The 18,236-nt window shown below is 39.5% G+C and overlaps 1 protein-coding gene across 1 annotated transcript in view; it reads right to left on the bottom strand.

Moving 5' to 3' along the window:
- LOC139698587 (neurexin 1-like) overlaps positions 1-17,812 on the bottom strand; it is a gene marked incomplete at its 5' end in the record, with an annotated part of 306,469 nt that extends 288,657 nt beyond the window's left edge. Inside the window, one exon of the mRNA XM_071597430.1 lies at positions 17,650-17,812. Within this exon, the coding sequence (XP_071453531.1) occupies positions 17,650-17,812 (163 nt within the window). The remainder of the gene's footprint in view (positions 1-17,649) is intronic.
- Positions 17,813-18,236: the final 424 nt, after the last annotated feature.

The raw sequence follows: 18,236 nt of genomic DNA, 5'->3' as shown, positions 1-18,236 counted from the left end.
CATGGCACTTCTATAATTTCGAGATAATTTTCTTATACTGTTAATCTTCTGGAAAGTCTTATGTGGCAATCTATTCGTAAAAGATGCGGCCAAAAATACGAGTATGTTTATTACGGGATCTCTAAAACGAAAAGTAAGAGAGCGTTTATATATTGTCCGCTGCTAATACTTAACACTAACGTTTCCACTTTAGCAGCAGGAATAGTAATGATAAATCATAAAACAAGAGTGAGTAAATTCCTGTTACAACTGTTTTACATGGACTACATATTGCTTAAAAGAGGAGGACTCGCGTTGAGCCATGGTGACTTTAAAATCATGAATTTGGTTCAACTGATATAGCAATCCAGAACTTGTGAGTTTCAATTCCGAGCCAACCAATACTTTTCTTGACACTTTCCCCCAAAGAGCAATGAGTTAAGGCTTAGAGTTGAAATGGATTGATAGTTAACCTACAATACTAAGAGTATCCGATTGATGTCTGGAGCAATAGCTACGGGAAATATCACATTGGACCAGCAAATGGCTGTGGATAGAAAGCTATTGAAGAGAGCTTCGACGAAAATGTAATACTTCCTGCGATCAAATGAAAGCAACGTCATAGAGAAGATGGCAACTGGTCTTTTTTTACGGATGGTGACAATGGTCACCATCCGTAAAATTCGTGCCGAATGTATTTATCGAACGATGTAATACATCGGTAAGAAGCGTAAGCAGAGAAAAGAAGGCTGAATGGAATTCTAATCGATGGGATAAATCCGAAATTAAATTAGGTGGAAAGGGAGGCTATAGAAAAATACCCCGCGAGAGTGCACAGTAAAAAATCTACCAAAAATAATATAGCAACCACAATCATTCAGCTTTTCCATGATTAACTAACGTTTGAGTGCCATAAAAATGCCATGTTTTACGTCAAATGTACAATCACCCCTTGCCACACGCCCTGCTTGAAGGACACTCTGAAAAGTTACAGATGATTATTCTTTTACTTACATTATCATACCCGATTTTCTTTATGCAGCTCCTTTCTGGTGTCTCACTGCGATACGAATATCTTTTCAATCAATAGCTGTCATTAAATTCCAGCCGCTTAAAATTTTCTAACTAATACAGATTGAAAAAAACACACAATTCGTATCTGTTAAAGGAATCGAGAGCCATCCACCATGATTTTACCCCGCGGTAACCTATCTCTCACGGGCTGCATCCACTCTGCTACGACGCACGCCGGTTCCGTCTTATAGTCTCTCAATTAAAAGCGGCAATCGGATCATGGCATGCGTCTAGCAATTAAACTCGAATGGTTGGCGTCTTCGTCGTGTTTAGCTTAGCATGGCGAATCCAACGAGGAGCGAGCGGCCTGGGGTATACCCTGAAGGCCTCGAACAAAACGGGAAGGCGAGTCGATAATAGTCGAGGAGTGAGTGGGAGGGTAGAGAGGAAGAAACTTCGGCAAATGCAAGGTTCTCCCTCGGGACGAATGACTCGACGGCAATTTTGTCGATCCGGGTGAAATCACGCGTGACTTCTCTCCCCCTCTGCATTGCCATCCTACCCTTACCGGAGAAAGCCAGAGTTTATATAAGGCACGCATTAGTGACCTCCCCCGCCCCTTCTCGGACCCTGGAGGGAGTGGCCTGGGGCGGTCACGCAGGTGCCCCGGAGTTCGTTAGCGAACTCATGACCCGTGAGAGGGTCTTCCTCTCCGCCGTGTGCCCCCACCGGCGGGGCCGCCTCTCTCTCACCCTCCCTCCCTCCACCCCCCGTCCCCGCATCAGCAAAGGGAATGAGGTGAGGGAGAGAGGATGGAAGGAGAGCAAAGGCAAAGGGCGAATGTGGTGTGGGGGACAAGTTTTCGGGGGAACTTGGAGATATCCCAGAGGCGACTGGAGGGGGATGCAAAGGGGGCGAGGAGGGGTGGATGGACGGAGGGAGAGAAGATAGGAATGGGGAGATGGAACGGGAGGGAATGTGTTTGAGCTGGGAACAAAACGATTTTCAAACAGTCGATTAAACGATCGGTTTTCCGATCGCCGTTTAGTACGTCACTGACGAACGATCTTTCGCGAAAATCACACATGGACCAAGATCAAATTTTGCGGAAAATAATTTTTATTTGTTTTTTTTCCTTTGGTATGATTTTAAGCCTTTGAAATTGAACATCACAAGGCCTAATTTGATGGAAAAGGTATATGATGGCGAGCTCATAACGTATTTCATCAACGTATTCGCGTTTATTTTCCATTTTTAAAATTAGTTTTACAATTAAACACAACAAAGGTTATGCGATTTTCTAGAAAGAAAAAGGCCAAGCTTAACATTAGAATAGGAGGGCAAAAACTAGACCAGGTAGAACAGTTTACGTATCACGGTAGTGTTTTGGACCAACACGGTCAAAGTAGTAAGGACGTAAGGAGAAGAATTGCGCTAGGCAAAGAGGCTTTCACAAGGAGGAGGGAGTTGATGACGGGGACATTGAGAAAGGATGTCAAGAAAAAACTCGTAAAAACTTAGGCGCGGCGAATGTACGGCGCGGAAACGTGGTCATTGAAGACGTAACCTTGAGGCTTTTGAAATGTGTGGGTGGAGAAGAATGGAGAAGGTGAAATGGACAGAGAAGAAAACAAATGAAGAAGTACTTGGAATGGTGGGCGAAGAGAGGGGTTTGCTGGGAGAAATCCTATGGAGGCAGGAAAAGTGGATGAAGGGGGTATTGACCGGCAGTGGGATGTTGAAGACTGTGATAGAGGGGACAGTGTTGGGCAAACGAGGAAAGGGAAGGAACAGGATAGGGATGTTGGACGGGATGAAGGGAGGAAGAAAGTACTCAGAGATGAAGAGGGACCTGATACAGAGTGGGACGTTGTGTTTTGCTGGGGGTCACAAATTGTTGAATTAGTAATTTTGTCCATCCAAAAACCTACCTTAACCAGTAGATTACCTAATAATAATTAAACACAAAAGAGTACCACGTCAAATCATTCTTTTGGACCGTCGCAACTGTATGGATCAGATACATGAACCATTAGTTGTGCGGTTAAAAGGAGAATTAAAGCCTTCGATAAAGACTATGCAAAGACAGGTTCTTAGAGAATGAATGGAAATAGAGAGCGAGAAAAAATAAAAATAAGAGAGAAAGTTCAATATTAGAATAGTACATTAAAAATAAATCTATTTAACGAACGTATGTTATTTTATAATTTACTTCCAGTAGTCTACATACCCTTTTAGGGATTTTATTTCGTAGAGGGCAAAGTCAAAAAAAGTCCGAGTTTAATTAATTCCATTACATTTAATTACTTATCTATTGTTGAATGAAAGAAGAATACTAGGCACTACATAGGTGACGAAAAGTGTTCATAATATGCATAGCGATCTTCTTTAATTCAAGATGAATTTTCAAGCATTCCAGCCTGATACCATCGAGTATATATTCTCCATTTATCTTTGAAAAAGATTTGGTACAGCGGCTTGCGTTCGAATTTCCCACCTCTAGAGCACGGGTTCGTATCCCGACGCCGGCAAATCATTTGGTGAAATTTCAGTGGAATCCCAATCCCTACTTTGGGTGCTATATGTAGTCTGTTGGATAGGCTAAATTGTGTGTGTGACCCCATGGCGCCTATCATTATTAGAGTTGATAAAAGGTGACCTCCTGTTTCTCTCCACCCTTCATTCCCCCATTTCCTAAAAATCCCGCCTCTACAAAATGAACGACCTATTCCTACTGAAAAAAATACCTAGGCTGACGGACATCTCCCCAAAGTAACTACTGCAGGCCATACGACTAATGTTTTTACACTTTCTGCCTTGAATAAAGGTATATACACTTTATCTACCTGCATGCACTACTGTGTACAGGTATCTATTTGTGTATCTTTTACCTTATTCGGCCTTCTGTTCTTGAGATATTTCTATTTTGACTTTTATTTTACCCTGCATTTTGTTTACCCAAATGTTTAAAGCAAACAGGCCATATCTCTAGAAAAAATAAACTGAAAAACTGCTAAAATACACTGTATTCTTCCGTACACTCTGTTTTCTAGTATGTGACTTAAGTTTATTTTTTTCGTGGTCCTTATTATTTCCTCATTGAACAAATAAAAAAAGCCTACTGTAAAGGGTACGAGGAACATCGCTAATCACGCTCATTATTTCCAACATTGGCTGTACTGAAGTACAGATCTCACATGATCATTTCTCCCAGTGGCAGGAAGTAAATACCAAAAATGTCCTTCATCAACATCCATTGCAGAGAAGACCTCCCTACGTCTCCCGTATCCTTCTTCACCACTTCACCTTCATTTAACGGCAAACGTTGAGCACACAATGAAGATCGTTGATTACAGACTGGTGTCGAGTCAGCGTCTTTGAGGATGTATGCGTTAAAATTTCCAAAATTAAGAAGAGAAATCGCAAACATCGCAAAGTGGCCCTTACACATTCCAATCAGGGCCGATCCTCGAAGGGTTGTTGAATTCTAGTCCTCCTCCACCTAATTCCAACATTTTAACGCACCAATGAGAAACTACTGCAATGAGAAATACTGTATGTATTCAAATATCTTTTCCGACATTATGTAAGAATTTATATTCTTGCTATATTTATATACTTGATATATGATTGCATAAAAAATACGCTCATCAGCTCCATGACGACACAGAACAGGGCCATCACCAATTAAACTGAACATACAATCGGTAACAGCACGGAGGAGATAGAGACGGTGCTAGGGTAGTTGATACTCGTATAATGTCTGCCCATCTGGAGAAGGGTCCAGATTCGTATTCCAAAGTCGTCAAGATTTTTCTTTGGTTTTTTCTTCTCTACTTGGCTTGCTATGCGAAGAGCACTCCAAGTGGAGATCGACGTCTGTCAGATGGGACGTTGAATTGTGTTACCCCTTTGCCACCTTTCGGTAAGATTAGACTACTGTTGGCGCCGAATTGTTCTCCACCCTTCCTCCATTCCCTGAATATCGTCCGCCGCATCATCTTCCAATTCCTGATGGCGCAAAAGACCTCAGATGTCGGTCGCCTTCCCGAATAGCCACCACCAGTATAAAAGGACGTCGTAGCATGTCTATTCTTTCGTGGCAAAACCTGTGCTGAACGCGAATCGCCCAAAATAATGTGACAGTACGATTGGCAGTGGAGTCCGCCGCTTGATAGCGTGAGTAACCTCTATGAAGCACTCTGTCACACAAAAAATCACCATTGCTCCTTTGACCATGCGTACATAATTTGTTTGCACAAGTATCAGCGTGTGGTTTTGCATCCGACATTGGAGATATGATTAGGCCCCCCAATTATATTGTCAGGGTCGACAATTGTAACAATATTAGGTAGTTAGACTGTCGAACTGAAAGATTCAAGTATTCGTTTTTCCCTCGAACAATTCGCGAAAACAATAAAAGAGGGAATACCTAAGAAAGTAATAGGTAAGCGATGTCTAAAATAGGGTTACACAAGATTAAATTCCTACAAAACACTCTCCAAATATGGCGTCCTAACGACCTGCACCGGGTGCCCCTGTCCCAGGTGAGGTGCAGGCGAATGTATATAAAATCTATTATATTTGTGAATTTTCCGTCCGGAATGAGTAGACTACTAACCGGTAATAAGTATCTGAATCGCATTCTACTTGTTCTCTTTGGATGAATTCTCTTGTCCTCTTTCCGTAGGCATAGAAATAGATGCTAACCATGTGATATTCTTAATATACAGTACGTGTGCATGCTGAATGAATTGTGTCTTGTCGTACCCTTTCCACGCGGTTTTTGGTGGATCAATGGATGCCAGGTACAAAAGGAAATAGAGGGAATATATGTAGAATGCCTGGTGACCTACCACCCCTTGCCACACATCCTTCTGGCGGCTTGCGGGGTATTGTGTATGTGCAGATTTACATAGCTTTCATTCGACTGAGCTTTTGTTTTCACTAAAACCAGAGCCGAAAGCTCGGTTACAGTTCAAAATATTATGTAATAAATGCTTTCAATATTGAAGACAAAATAAAACCGTTAAACTTATGTTTTACAACGGTAAGGAAATAATTTCCAAATCCCACCCACAGGGGTGAATTGCTTATGAAGCTGTTATTAGACAATCACCTCAAAACTGGTTATTTCAGCTTAATCTGGAGTTTCCAGAGCATGTAAGAAAGAAACCTGGGAAAGATAGTTGGCGAAAATTAACACTAAGCTCGACTACGCCTGCCTAATCAATACGAATTCAAGTAGTAAAAATTATTCAGACACATGGTAATGATGATGGGACTGAAAATAATTGTAAAACTAAATTAGACCGCCGTGAATGGCATTAAAATTGATTTTATTTTCGTTAGAGGAACGGTTTTTAAAGTTTATTCTTTCGCAATCCGATTAATTATGTTCATGTTCATTGAATTCTCCTTTCAGCTTCTCGTGACTATCTCAAATATGAATAGACGCAGCATTGCTGTTTAAACTGGATCTTTATGGATTTAATCCTATGAGGTTTCAATTACCAACATTCCTGAGATTAATATAAAGAGTGATCCCCGAGAGAAGTCATTGTTGGATGCAAAATGTTAGCCATAAAAGGAAGTGTTGAGACTTTATCCAATTAGCTCCCAAATTTTGAGGCCAGATCGTGGTTTCCTTGGGGAAATTCAATTCCCTGCGGTGGATTCCATTGATCCAATTAGATAATTCCGTTACCTTCCATACTGGCCGGTCATTCAACAAGTAACCTGGAGAATCGTATTAACGTGTGATCATGAAGTATTGAAAAGAATGAAGAATACAATAAAGTAGCATTTCTACCATCTCATATGATCATGAGTAATGATCTTGTGGCACGTTCTTTGCCAAGATTTCATTGTGAAAAGCAGATTTTTCAATCAATAGGCTTGATTCTAATGGAAAATTATTGTTCATAATAGCGTTAGATTGAATAAACTTTACCAAGAGTACATTCTTACAAATTCATATTAATGTATTCACGTTTATTCAGAACAAAACGGAAACAAAATAGTTTATTTTCGCATGATTTCATAGGCACAACTGAGAAGAGTTCGTGATACAAGATTCTTTTTAACTCGAATAATTACGAAAGAATTATGAAATTATGCAATACCGCACTCATGGTGAAAATAAAAATTATTGAGATCATTAGACGCAAGGAAGAACGGCAGTTGAAATTCTTTGCACACATTTTGGTTGGCTCCATGGCTAAATGTATTCATTCGATAATCCATTATAAATGTTGCGTTAATATAAAAGTCAACGATCAAGCTTCTGGTCAGCACATCAACACATATTCTAAAATATTCTACTTTTGCAAACATAGGAGAACACACGAAAAACATTAGTGTAAAGTAATTCAGTATATTGATCAGAAACTTGGACCGTTGGAAATAAAGAGAAGAGACGGATAGAGAATTAAAAGAAACTGCGGGAGATTCCGCGATAATAACTTAAAAGGAGTCATAGTCTAATGTGCATTAAAATACAACAATTTTTAAAAAAATAAGTAACAAAGAACTTATAAATCTGGTGGTAGAGGACGCTGAAGACCAAAAAGCGAGGAGGTTTATAGAAGAAGAGAAGAGGAAAAGACAATATGGAGTACAAAAGAAAAGAGAAGAAAAGCACCATGGATTCGGATACCTTTTGACATGACAAGGCTCAAGAGAGAAGACCAAAACACAAATGAATAGCCAAAGTTAATGAAGATGTAAAACGAAATAACTATTAAAGGTTAAGCAATAGACAAGAAAGAAGCTGGTGACTGCAAATTCTTCATGCTGATTGAAGTATGTTGTTATAGGAGAAGTTATTTTGGTAAGATGGGTTTGAAGAATGAAGAGAATAAAATGTCCAGAGAAGAAGTTGCAGAAATAAGTGTTTGACGTAACGAAATAAGAAATTATAATCCTTGGGGAAACTGAAATAAATCAGAATATTTGAAAGCATATATATATACACACACACACACACACACACACACACATATATATATATATATATATATATATATATATATATATATATATATATATATATATATATATATATATATATATATGTATATATTTATATATATGTGTGTGTGTAAACATATATATACCTGTACATACATACATATATTATTTATATGATATAATGTATATATACGCATTTTTTTATTATGAAGAACTATCGAAGGAAATAGTGTGAAGCAAAGAGATGTCTTACTGCTGTGATATCGAATTTTGCGCCGAGAAAGGGATTACTTATATCAATCGATTTACTTACAATTATCTCACTATGATCTCGCACATTAATGTAGTAATGTGAAACTAAGATTAAGGTACATTCCCTCAGTGTCAGGGTTCAATTAGAATTATTTTTACATTTTTCAATGATGCATTCGTTAATGTAATCTATTTGTTCCCAACACGAGCTTTTCAATAACAATATGACGCTTGTCTCTGCCTGTCTCTTCGCAAGGATTTTAACAATGTGACACTTTTGGACGAAGACTCCTAATTGGGTCTCGAGCAAGAAGAGATTTCTCCGTAGTCCCATGTATTACCCACAACCCAATTCCATATTTAACGGTTGCGGTCCAAGGAGGGAATGGATATCGAATCAATTCGAGGTGGATTCGAGTCGAGATCGGTTTAGATCGAACGATTCGAACCCTGATAGCGGAATGATTGGAAACAATCAACCTTGTGGGGTGGAAGGGACCTGATCGAAAATTCCTCCCATCTCATGATTTGAAAACTTCAAACCGCACTCCTCCCTTTACCATCCCTTCAGTTCCTCCCCATTATTACCCCGCCACCACCACAACTTGATCAACCTGGGAGAACATTGAGAAGGAAAAGGGGATGTGAAAGAAGGAGGAATTAAAATAAAAATTCGAGGGAGGATCCTTCCTCCAACGATCCCAATCTCAGGGGAGGTGGGGAAGGGTGGTGCGGACGACGACGTCATCCAATCCCGCAGAGGTGAGCTGGAGACTTTCTCCGGGAGCAATGCCTCCGTCCTTGAGTCATCAACCCTCCCTCCCCCCCCCCCACCACCCCATCTGCAATATTCAAAGTGTCCTCTGACGGCTTGCTCCGCGCAACGGCGTGGAGGAGACAGTCCTCTCCGGGAAGCGCGCGCTCACTCGAGCGATGAGACCGTCTCGCGGTGGAAAAGGGAATCTCTGAACAGGCGAATAGAAGACCCTCCTCTCACCGCCTTTATAACATATTCCCTCTCTCGCCTTTGCCGAGTGCCCGGTCCACAAAAGGGAAATTGTTCGCCCTCTTATGTTTGCGTGTGTGCGTGAGAGTCCCACATCAATGTCCGGCGCTTCTGATTCCTTTTACGGGGAGAATTTTACTTCGTAAGCCCTCGGGTTTCCGATTGTTAAGTCTACATCCTACCCTGGAATCCTTTGGTAGGGCGTATGGAAGGGGGTGTCAATTTAACAGCAGTTAGGGAATTTAGTGATCGACGATATAGTGGAAAGTTTAGTACCGTCTCTATGTATGTAATTAAACCTTACAGGTCCACTCTTTACTTCGTGGAAGGGTTTGTATTTGAATCCAAAGAGAGAGAGGACGAACTTTACCATAGAATTCATTAAGTTTGCTACAAAGCGTTTCAAAGTGACACGTCATCATCAGTTACAATCCACCACCCTTCCTCCGTAATCGTCTCATTAAGGTATCAATATCATACAATAATTACCCTAATCTCCAGATATTTTCATCCACCCTCCGCTTCCAAAATCATGCATATCATTCCCACACTTCCGAAAATTCCCTTCCCAACTCTTGCCCTCGCAAACCTTTCCACGCCTTCCCGTTCTATCCAGCTACCTCGTCCCCTACTGTGGAAACCATCTGCTTGGTTCCTTCTCTCCCTTGAGAAAGGTGGCAGCGCCACCAAATATTCGGAATTCATATGAATTTCAATTTTGTGTGTTTTGGATTTTGTTCGCTAGTGCTATCTTTAGGTGTATTTTATTATTCACATTCGTGAGACTTTCACAATATATGCATCAAATGTATCTTATTACAAATTTATACTGATTATGCCTAGTTTATATATATATATATATATATATATATATATATATATATATATATATATATATATATATATATATATATATATATATATATATATATATATATATATATATATATATATATATATATATATATATATATATATATATATTTGTGTGTGTGTGTGTGTGTGCGTGTATATACATATTCATTTATATAAAATATATGTATGTATGTATGAGAGTACATATATAGTATATATACACACATATGGATATATATATATATATATATATATATATATATATACATACAGGTATATACATATATATATACAGGTACGAGGGTCATCCGGAAAGTAGTACCCGTTCGTGCCGCATGAAGTGCTGACGACGCGAGTAGCCGCTGGACGAGGTCAGATAGCTTCAGTGGCTTGTCTGCCTTCTCTGAGCCAAGTTGCGTGACGCTAGCGTTGCCTGTGTTGTTTCTGTGATTGTTTACAATGTTTAAAAAAATTGAGAACGTCGCCAGTTGTGAAGTGAGGGCAGTGATTAAATTCCTCAATGCAAGAAACGTTCGCCCAAGTGATATTCATCGCCAATTAAAGGAGGTGTATGGAGACAATGTAATGGACGAGTCGTCTGTTCGGCGGTGGTGTCGCAACTTCAACATGGGGAGGGGGAACACACACGACGATGAGCGTTCGGAGAGACCGTCTGTCATTACAGACCAACTGGTGAGCTCAGTTGACGAATTCGTGAGGAACGATCGGCGCGTCACAATTGATGACATCTGTGAGCATTTTCCCAATGTTTCTCGAACAATTGTTCATGAAATTGTTAAACACCATCTGCATTATGCAAAAATTTGTGAAAGATGGGTCCCTCGCGTATCTCAATGAGCTGGTGGCGAAGGACTATGCAGCAGGAATACAGAAACTTGTCACACGTTATGACAAATGCCTTAATTTGCTTGGAGATTATGTTGAGAAGTAGTTTAAAGTATCCTCTTTCAAATAAAATTTTTTATGCTTGTTAATATTTACTTTTGTGTCTTTATTTCACGAACGGGTACTACTTTCCGGATGACCCTCGTATATACACATATATATATATACACATACATAGACACACATTGAACTTATTATAAATTTTTACCTGATGATGCCATATCATGGTGAAACGTGTTGTACCAAATTAAATTAATTCTGCGGAAAATACGTTATCCCTTTCATTTGATGCTCTCCATTCGTGCATCCCACTGATGTGGTCTAGAACGGTTCGAGGGTAAAATGATTCCTTATAGTATATCGATCGACTCGGAGGTACATTTCCCTTTTCGACCCCTTTTGTGGTCCCTCCTACAGATGTGAAGCGTCGCCGAAATTATTCTCCTGTGCCGGCATCAAGAAGTGCATGTAATCCTCTTTGTTTCCAGTCTCTCTCCCGATCCATAACATGCAATAATAATGCGACGCTTTCTACTCGTTCGTAACGAATCCTAACGGAACGGGAAACTCTTCTTTGAACCCTGTTTCAATCCAAATTTAAGTCCTTTTGTGAAGGGTCCCGAAAACTCGACGCGTATTCAAGGTGAGGTCTAAAACGAGGGGTAAAGGCATTTCTCCACTTGCCCCTTTTCGCTCGAATATTTCTCCACTCAATTCGTTTGATGAACCTTGCCTGGTTTACTTAATTCCGTTCCGCAGATGTTCCTAAAGTGCTTCAGTTGACGTCGGCGGCATATTATGGAGAAGTTTAATTCACGTATACGGAGGCCCGGTGTTTGTCATCCATCCATTATTAAAGCCGAGATGACGTGAGCTGGACCTGGAATTCGCGAGTTTTGGAATTGGAGCGTGCCGAAAGCGACATCGGGACAGAGAAGTTAACGTTAATTATTCCGAATGTTAAACTTTTCGTTATTTACTGACTCGAATAGCTGAGGATAGCATGGAAGCGATGTGGGTGTAGGGTACTCCGATGCTGACCCAGGAGGGTTTCTGTCTGAAATTCCTTCAATTGTGTTTGGGCATGAACAATGCAGTTTTCTTGCTACCTACCATAGAATCGTGGAAAACCTTTTCTCCATGGGGAAGAGAAAGAATCCCACTTCCTTCAACCCAAAATATCTTAAATTTATAGTTCCTAGGGGACTAGAGAAAGGTAAAATACACCATCACCCACCGAAATCACTCATCGTTCTGATTAATGAGAAAAATTGATATCCGAGCCATGAATAGGACACATTATGCAGCGTAATAAAGGCATGGAAGCAAAAACATCTGACCAACTTAAAAAAACTTGAAGATGAAGCAGGAAAAATTTGTAAAAAAAACATTCCGAGCGAATTGCTTGGAAATGTGGATTTTTGCAATGTAAAATCTTTCAGAAAGAGGAGGGCGGTTGTTTTTTTTACGCATTCATATCCTCAGAATATCTAACACTGAATCTTTTGATTAATAAATATCGAGTGATATTGCGTCCATTGTTGGCAAATCTCTAACATGAATACTCTCGGGTCCTCAAACAAAAGAATTGATGATATTAATTTGATAACAACGAACGACATTCAAAAAGATGCCTGTCACTCATCAAGCTGCGAAATAGACCCTCTCAGGCATTACTGTTTAATTTACTATTTTTTACTTAAAAATCCCTATGTAAACATTCGAAAAAACGTTAAAATTTCCCTGCAACATCAAGCATAATGGAGACATTTTTTTGTGAATTCGGAAAGATATTCGATAGCATCATTTCGGAAGTTTTCCATCTATAAATGCTGAATAAAATGATGAGGACCCATTGTTACCGTATTTTCACCGCGAAAACTGATATTTTTCTCCAGTCAAGGGCAATGAAATGCGAAATTTGGAAACAAAGGACGCCTCTTTATTCGAAAAGGGATAAATACCCCATTAATAGGTTTCCTAAAGTCATCGGCACATTTGCGAAACCCTTTAAAAGCAAACCTAAATTTAATTCACATCATCTACTCCATACGATTCGATGAATGCTATTCTGAGGTCATTTTCGCTGAAATACTTCCATACTATCCCCTACATAAGGTTCTGTATGAGTTAACAAGGACTTGTAAGTTGACTGGTAGCTTTGGAAAAAACTACCCCGCGGCTTACTGATTGGTGGAAGTTTTGAACATTTTTAAACCAAGTCGTTCCACACTTACAATATCCTTCCCTCTTCGCGATTCTTCTACGAAGTAGGAAAAAGGGGGGCGGAGACGGGTTCCCCCTCCCCCACCCCCACAAGGCGGCAATAAATTGAAGTTAAAGCAGCTGCGCTGCGCCATTAACTTATCATGTGCGCAGCACTTTCATCGCAAAAACGAGCTCGGAAAGTTGGCATAACGGTTTGATAAACTCTTCGATTGCGATTATTTCGAGAAATAGAGTAAGTATGGTTATTACCATCCTTTAACAAGTGTTTCGTTTTCTTTAAATACACAACACAAACACAGAGCTCATTCTTTCGTTCACAACGTAAAAGCGCACTGGGTATCAAACTCGTTTAAAATAAAGCTATATTTTACCTACCTCCACAAAGTTTATTTCCATAAAACTTTACCGCCTCTTTCAGGAAACATTTTTCAAAAATAAGGCTTACATAGGAGGTTTAAAAGAATTACATCATCATCTATAATAGTTTGAGACGATATTTTAGACGATTATCTCACTTCTGAATGCTGACTTCGGTTAAAAACTTGGCGGTGAATATTTGATGGTAAAGTTTGGAGGAAATTTCAACCTTTGATCATTCATGCATAAGAAGCAGCGAAGATAACATCCTATTATCTCAGGTTACGCACGATTTAACCTCGGCGATTTAATGTTCCAGCATAGAAAACAAAAGACTAAAGATATTAAAAATTAATACCAGAGGCAGTGTTCAATCCTCCCTTTCCTTCTGACTACGTTCAGCTAAAGTCAACAGTGTAGACTAGAGAAAGTAGAAAGGTTTCTGAAAACTTTAAACAAGTTAAAAAACTTCCTCAGAAAAGATTTATTTGCTTTCAGTCAAGAATTAAATGCGATGCCTCTCGAGTACATAAGTAATTCGCCTTTTACTTAAGAGACAGTTTATAATATTATGTGCATATCCAATAACAAACCAACTGTAAGGTTCCGTGATTGACGGAAAAACAAAATAGAATAAATATCACTGCAAAGCTGTGAAACTCTATTGGCATAGTATTAATTAGCAAACTATTCGAGAAAAACACGCCCAATTTCCATTTCCTGCCATCAAATAAATACCCATCTTCCGAACATCTTGCAAAAGAAGGCATTCGAAACTTAACATATGTTTTGTTTTCAAAGGAGACCATTGATTTCGTTGGTCATATTTGAACACAATACCATTTAGATTCATCAGATTTTCAAACGTTTGGGATAGGGTTTAAGCGGTTTGCGTGGCGGACATATTTTTTCGATTTGTAAGCCACGAAACACGCTAAGCAACCAAAACATAAAACATTTAGTCGATCTAAGAGACTAAACTTGGAAACCGAAGCACTAATTGATCAGAATTTAAAAAGTTGAGCCATATTTTGAAATTATCATTATAAGTTGAACCGCATAGTATAATAAAATCTTGATTCAGTCCAAACATTAAGATATGTATTAAATGCATGAGTTCATACATGATATATTAAATGATTTCTTTCTCAAGAGTGGCAAAGAGATTACTCCTTAGCGCAATATGCTCACTTTTACGATTGCTGAAAACTTGTCATTCTCCAGCCATTCTTCTCGTGTTGGTCATCTTTCTCTTAATTGGAACATTCAGAAAGATTCAAATTCGAGCCAGTAGCCCATACATGGACAAGGAATGACTTAACTCCAATTTACCCTATTCAGCGGTAATGAGCACTGCCATCAAAACGCATTCACTATTTAAACTACTCGAAAAAAATAATTCGAAAGCTGATGGCAAAGATGACATGACATCATTCTGCTCTGCACGGATTTTTGTTTGATACCTTTGGTAGATTTGATAATTTCAATACATACCACTTTTGCGTCATGTATTAGGTGTTGTTGTAAAAAGAATGAAGTCTAATTCAAGATTATTGCTTTGGAAAAAGACTGTCTTTCATTTATTTCATTTTCCCCTATCATATTCATATGCAATAATTTACTCTGGATACTTCCAAAATTCCTCGTCTTGATGACTACGTCGGCCACATCCATTCATTCATGACTTCCTGTGTCCAAACCTTCCTAAAAAAATAATTCTAATCCCATTCGTGTATTTGAAATTCCGCTCTAATTTTCGATTCTCCCAGTTTAACCAAACTAATCAATTAAACTTCTTTCCAAATCGTGTATTAACGCAAATCAAAATACTCCCCTACTTACATATGTACCTATGATATTCTGCATAATTTTGGCATGATGCGTGGCAGGGGGTGCATTAAGCACCAGACATGGAAAACATGCGAGTAGTGGCGATTGCGCACTTATGGGAATAGGAAGGATAGGAAGAATGGTAGGTACTGATTACTTCTTTCGTATCAGGTAATTATATTTTACGCAGGTTAAGTCCGTAAATGGTAAAGGGAAATGTATTCCAAAGATGATGTGGCTCCACAGTCTTTGTTGTGCTTGCTTAAAATTTAAGGCATTTAGGTGGGAAATTTTCAACATCTAAAGAAATGTATAAAAATCTATCGGTTACTTTTACATAAAGATGAGAGGGAAATGTACGCATTACACAGCCAAAACATATATTACAGTCGTATTACCTTAATGCTTTTTTGCAAAATGAGTAATCGTCGGGCCTAGAAAGTTCAACTGAGCGATAGCTGGACACATGGTAAACGTACTTTATGTAACGTGTAGCGATGCAACAGTTTTGGGAGCAGAATATTAGGGAATGGCCATACCTTTCTGGGATATGCTACTCAATGCCGAGAGCAGACACGCGACGGACCGCGAAAGCATTTAGGGATTATTTCCACGATTTCACACCATCAAAGGGCAGTCTCGCCTCTGCTTACTCACACTCAGTCGCCATTACGACTTACACGGCCGAAGTCCTTTCCCACGATCGGAATTGAAAGGTGGAATATGAAAGCCTCTCACTACGTGTGGATGGTGATATGTTTAAGGTTTCGGCAAAAGAGTTAGTCCGTCGTTTCACGTCTCCCTGTGACTTCTCATTTAACCCAATTATTCTTGTCCAAAGCCGTCCCAAAATGCTCAGGAGGTGAAGTATCGTTAACTCCCTACGTTTCTCCGAAAATTCAGAAAAAATCAATCAGGGCAATTCATAATATTTAAAAGGAAAACCGTTTGAGTATTCCCTAGGTACTTTATTTATCCATGAAGCATGAACCAATTAATGACAATTAACGGTATTATAACCATATTTTTGAATTAATGTTGAGAATTAAACTATTTTCTTTGCCAACAATGTGCGATGACAACAACTTGAATGTTCCGACTCCTAATCCAATTCCATCCCGGCAATTCTCAATCAATCCCTCATTGGTGCTAAGACTCCATTGCCTTTCACCGTGAGTGCTTGGCACTCTCGGTGCATATGCTCAATGAATTGACGAGGGAATAAGGATTAGTAGCTGTAGGGTTGAGGCTTAAGAAAGATTTACCAAGAATCCTGAGTGGATAAACAAGCGAGTTCTTTGATCGTCATCAAACCTTTAAGGACATCCTTATAAGTAGCACTAAAAAATGAAAAACTCATGTCATCTTAAAATATTGTGAATTGCTCTTATTTCAATTATTATTCAAATCTACTGAAACATTAGAAGCCTCCATTTGTATTTTGCATCCCCAGAGAAAGCGGAAGACTTCCACCTTTCCAAGCATCCGCATTTTCTTAACAGCTAGTGAAGGAATTTTGTTTAATTGACGATGAGTTATCTAAAATTACCCAAAGTGACCAATAAACGACTCCAAAAGAAAACCTGTAAGAGAATATCTTCAAATTAATGCTTTCAAAGATATCTCTAAAAGCAAAACTTTAGTCAAGGCATCAAGCAAACTCCTTCAGACAAGTCTCATGAAGTGAGATGAATCTCAATGAAATCTTCTCAAATCTCATATATCTCACAATCCTTTCTAGAAAGCATCTCTGTGGAAAAAAAACACTTCAAGAATATTCCTTCAAGAAATCGTTCAAGTAAATCCATTTGAACAAAACCTCTTCAAATAAATCCCTAAAAGCGATATCTTCAAGCAATTCCCATCAAGTAAAAATCCAGAAAAAAAAGCCGTAGAGAAAATCCTTTTAAGCAAATCCCACCAAGAAAATATATTTAAGAAATTCAACTCAGGTTAATCCTTTCAAACCGATCTCCTTCCCGTAAATCTCGTCCAGCAAACCCTTCAAGGTTTATTTCGAGCTCCAAACTCCCTGGAGCAAGTCTTTCCAAGTCAACCCTTCAAAAACTTCCCAAGTAAATCTCTTCAAGCAATTCCTTTCCAAATCCCTCTAATCAAATCCCTCCTGTCATTCCCATTCAAACTAATTCCTTCAAGCAAGTTCCTTCGTGTGCAAACTCCTTGCGGCAAATCTCGTCAGGAAAATCCCTTCAAGTAATCACATCAAGCGAGCGGCATCACTCACTCACCTTTCTCGCAGTGCACGCCCTCGAAGTCCACGTTACGGCACTCGCAGATGGGTCCAGAGTCAGTGCTTATGCAGATACCTCCGTGCTGACAAGGGTCGTGCTCCTCGCATGCGTCCGTGCTCGCGTTTCCGCGGATGCCCTGCGAAGAGGACGAGAGGTCAGAGAGGGTTAGGACGTGAGGTTTGAGAGAGACGAATTACCAATTAGCCAATCAAATCAGTTATAATTAGACAAAATAACATTAGGAAGCATGATAGCTCTATTCTACATTTTTAGACACGAAATTCTATAATATCGAATGAAAAAGTAGTAGTAGTTTTGAGGGGAGGCGACCGACAGCTAAGGTCATTTGCGCCATAGGGGATGGACAGGAAAGGATGAAGGGTGGAGAGAAACCCGGCGTCGGCATTAGCCTACTCTTTACGAAAGGCGCCAAGGGGTCCGCAGCTTAACGTCCCATCCGACGGACGCCGTACTCACTCAAAGTGCCCTCCACAAAGCACCTCAAGTAGGGATCGAGATACCTCTGAAAAATATTCAACACCGCCGGGATTTGAACCCGCGCCCTCAGGGTGGGAAGCCAGTAC

The sequence above is a fragment of the Hetaerina americana genome, unplaced genomic scaffold (genome assembly GCF_022747635.1).
Source record: "Hetaerina americana unplaced genomic scaffold, ioHetAmer1.1.p SCAF_9, whole genome shotgun sequence".
Classification (NCBI taxonomy): Eukaryota; Metazoa; Arthropoda; class Insecta; order Odonata; family Calopterygidae; genus Hetaerina; species Hetaerina americana.
The sequence above is the reverse complement of the archived record's forward strand: the minus strand, read 5'-3'. Positions and strand labels throughout refer to the sequence as shown.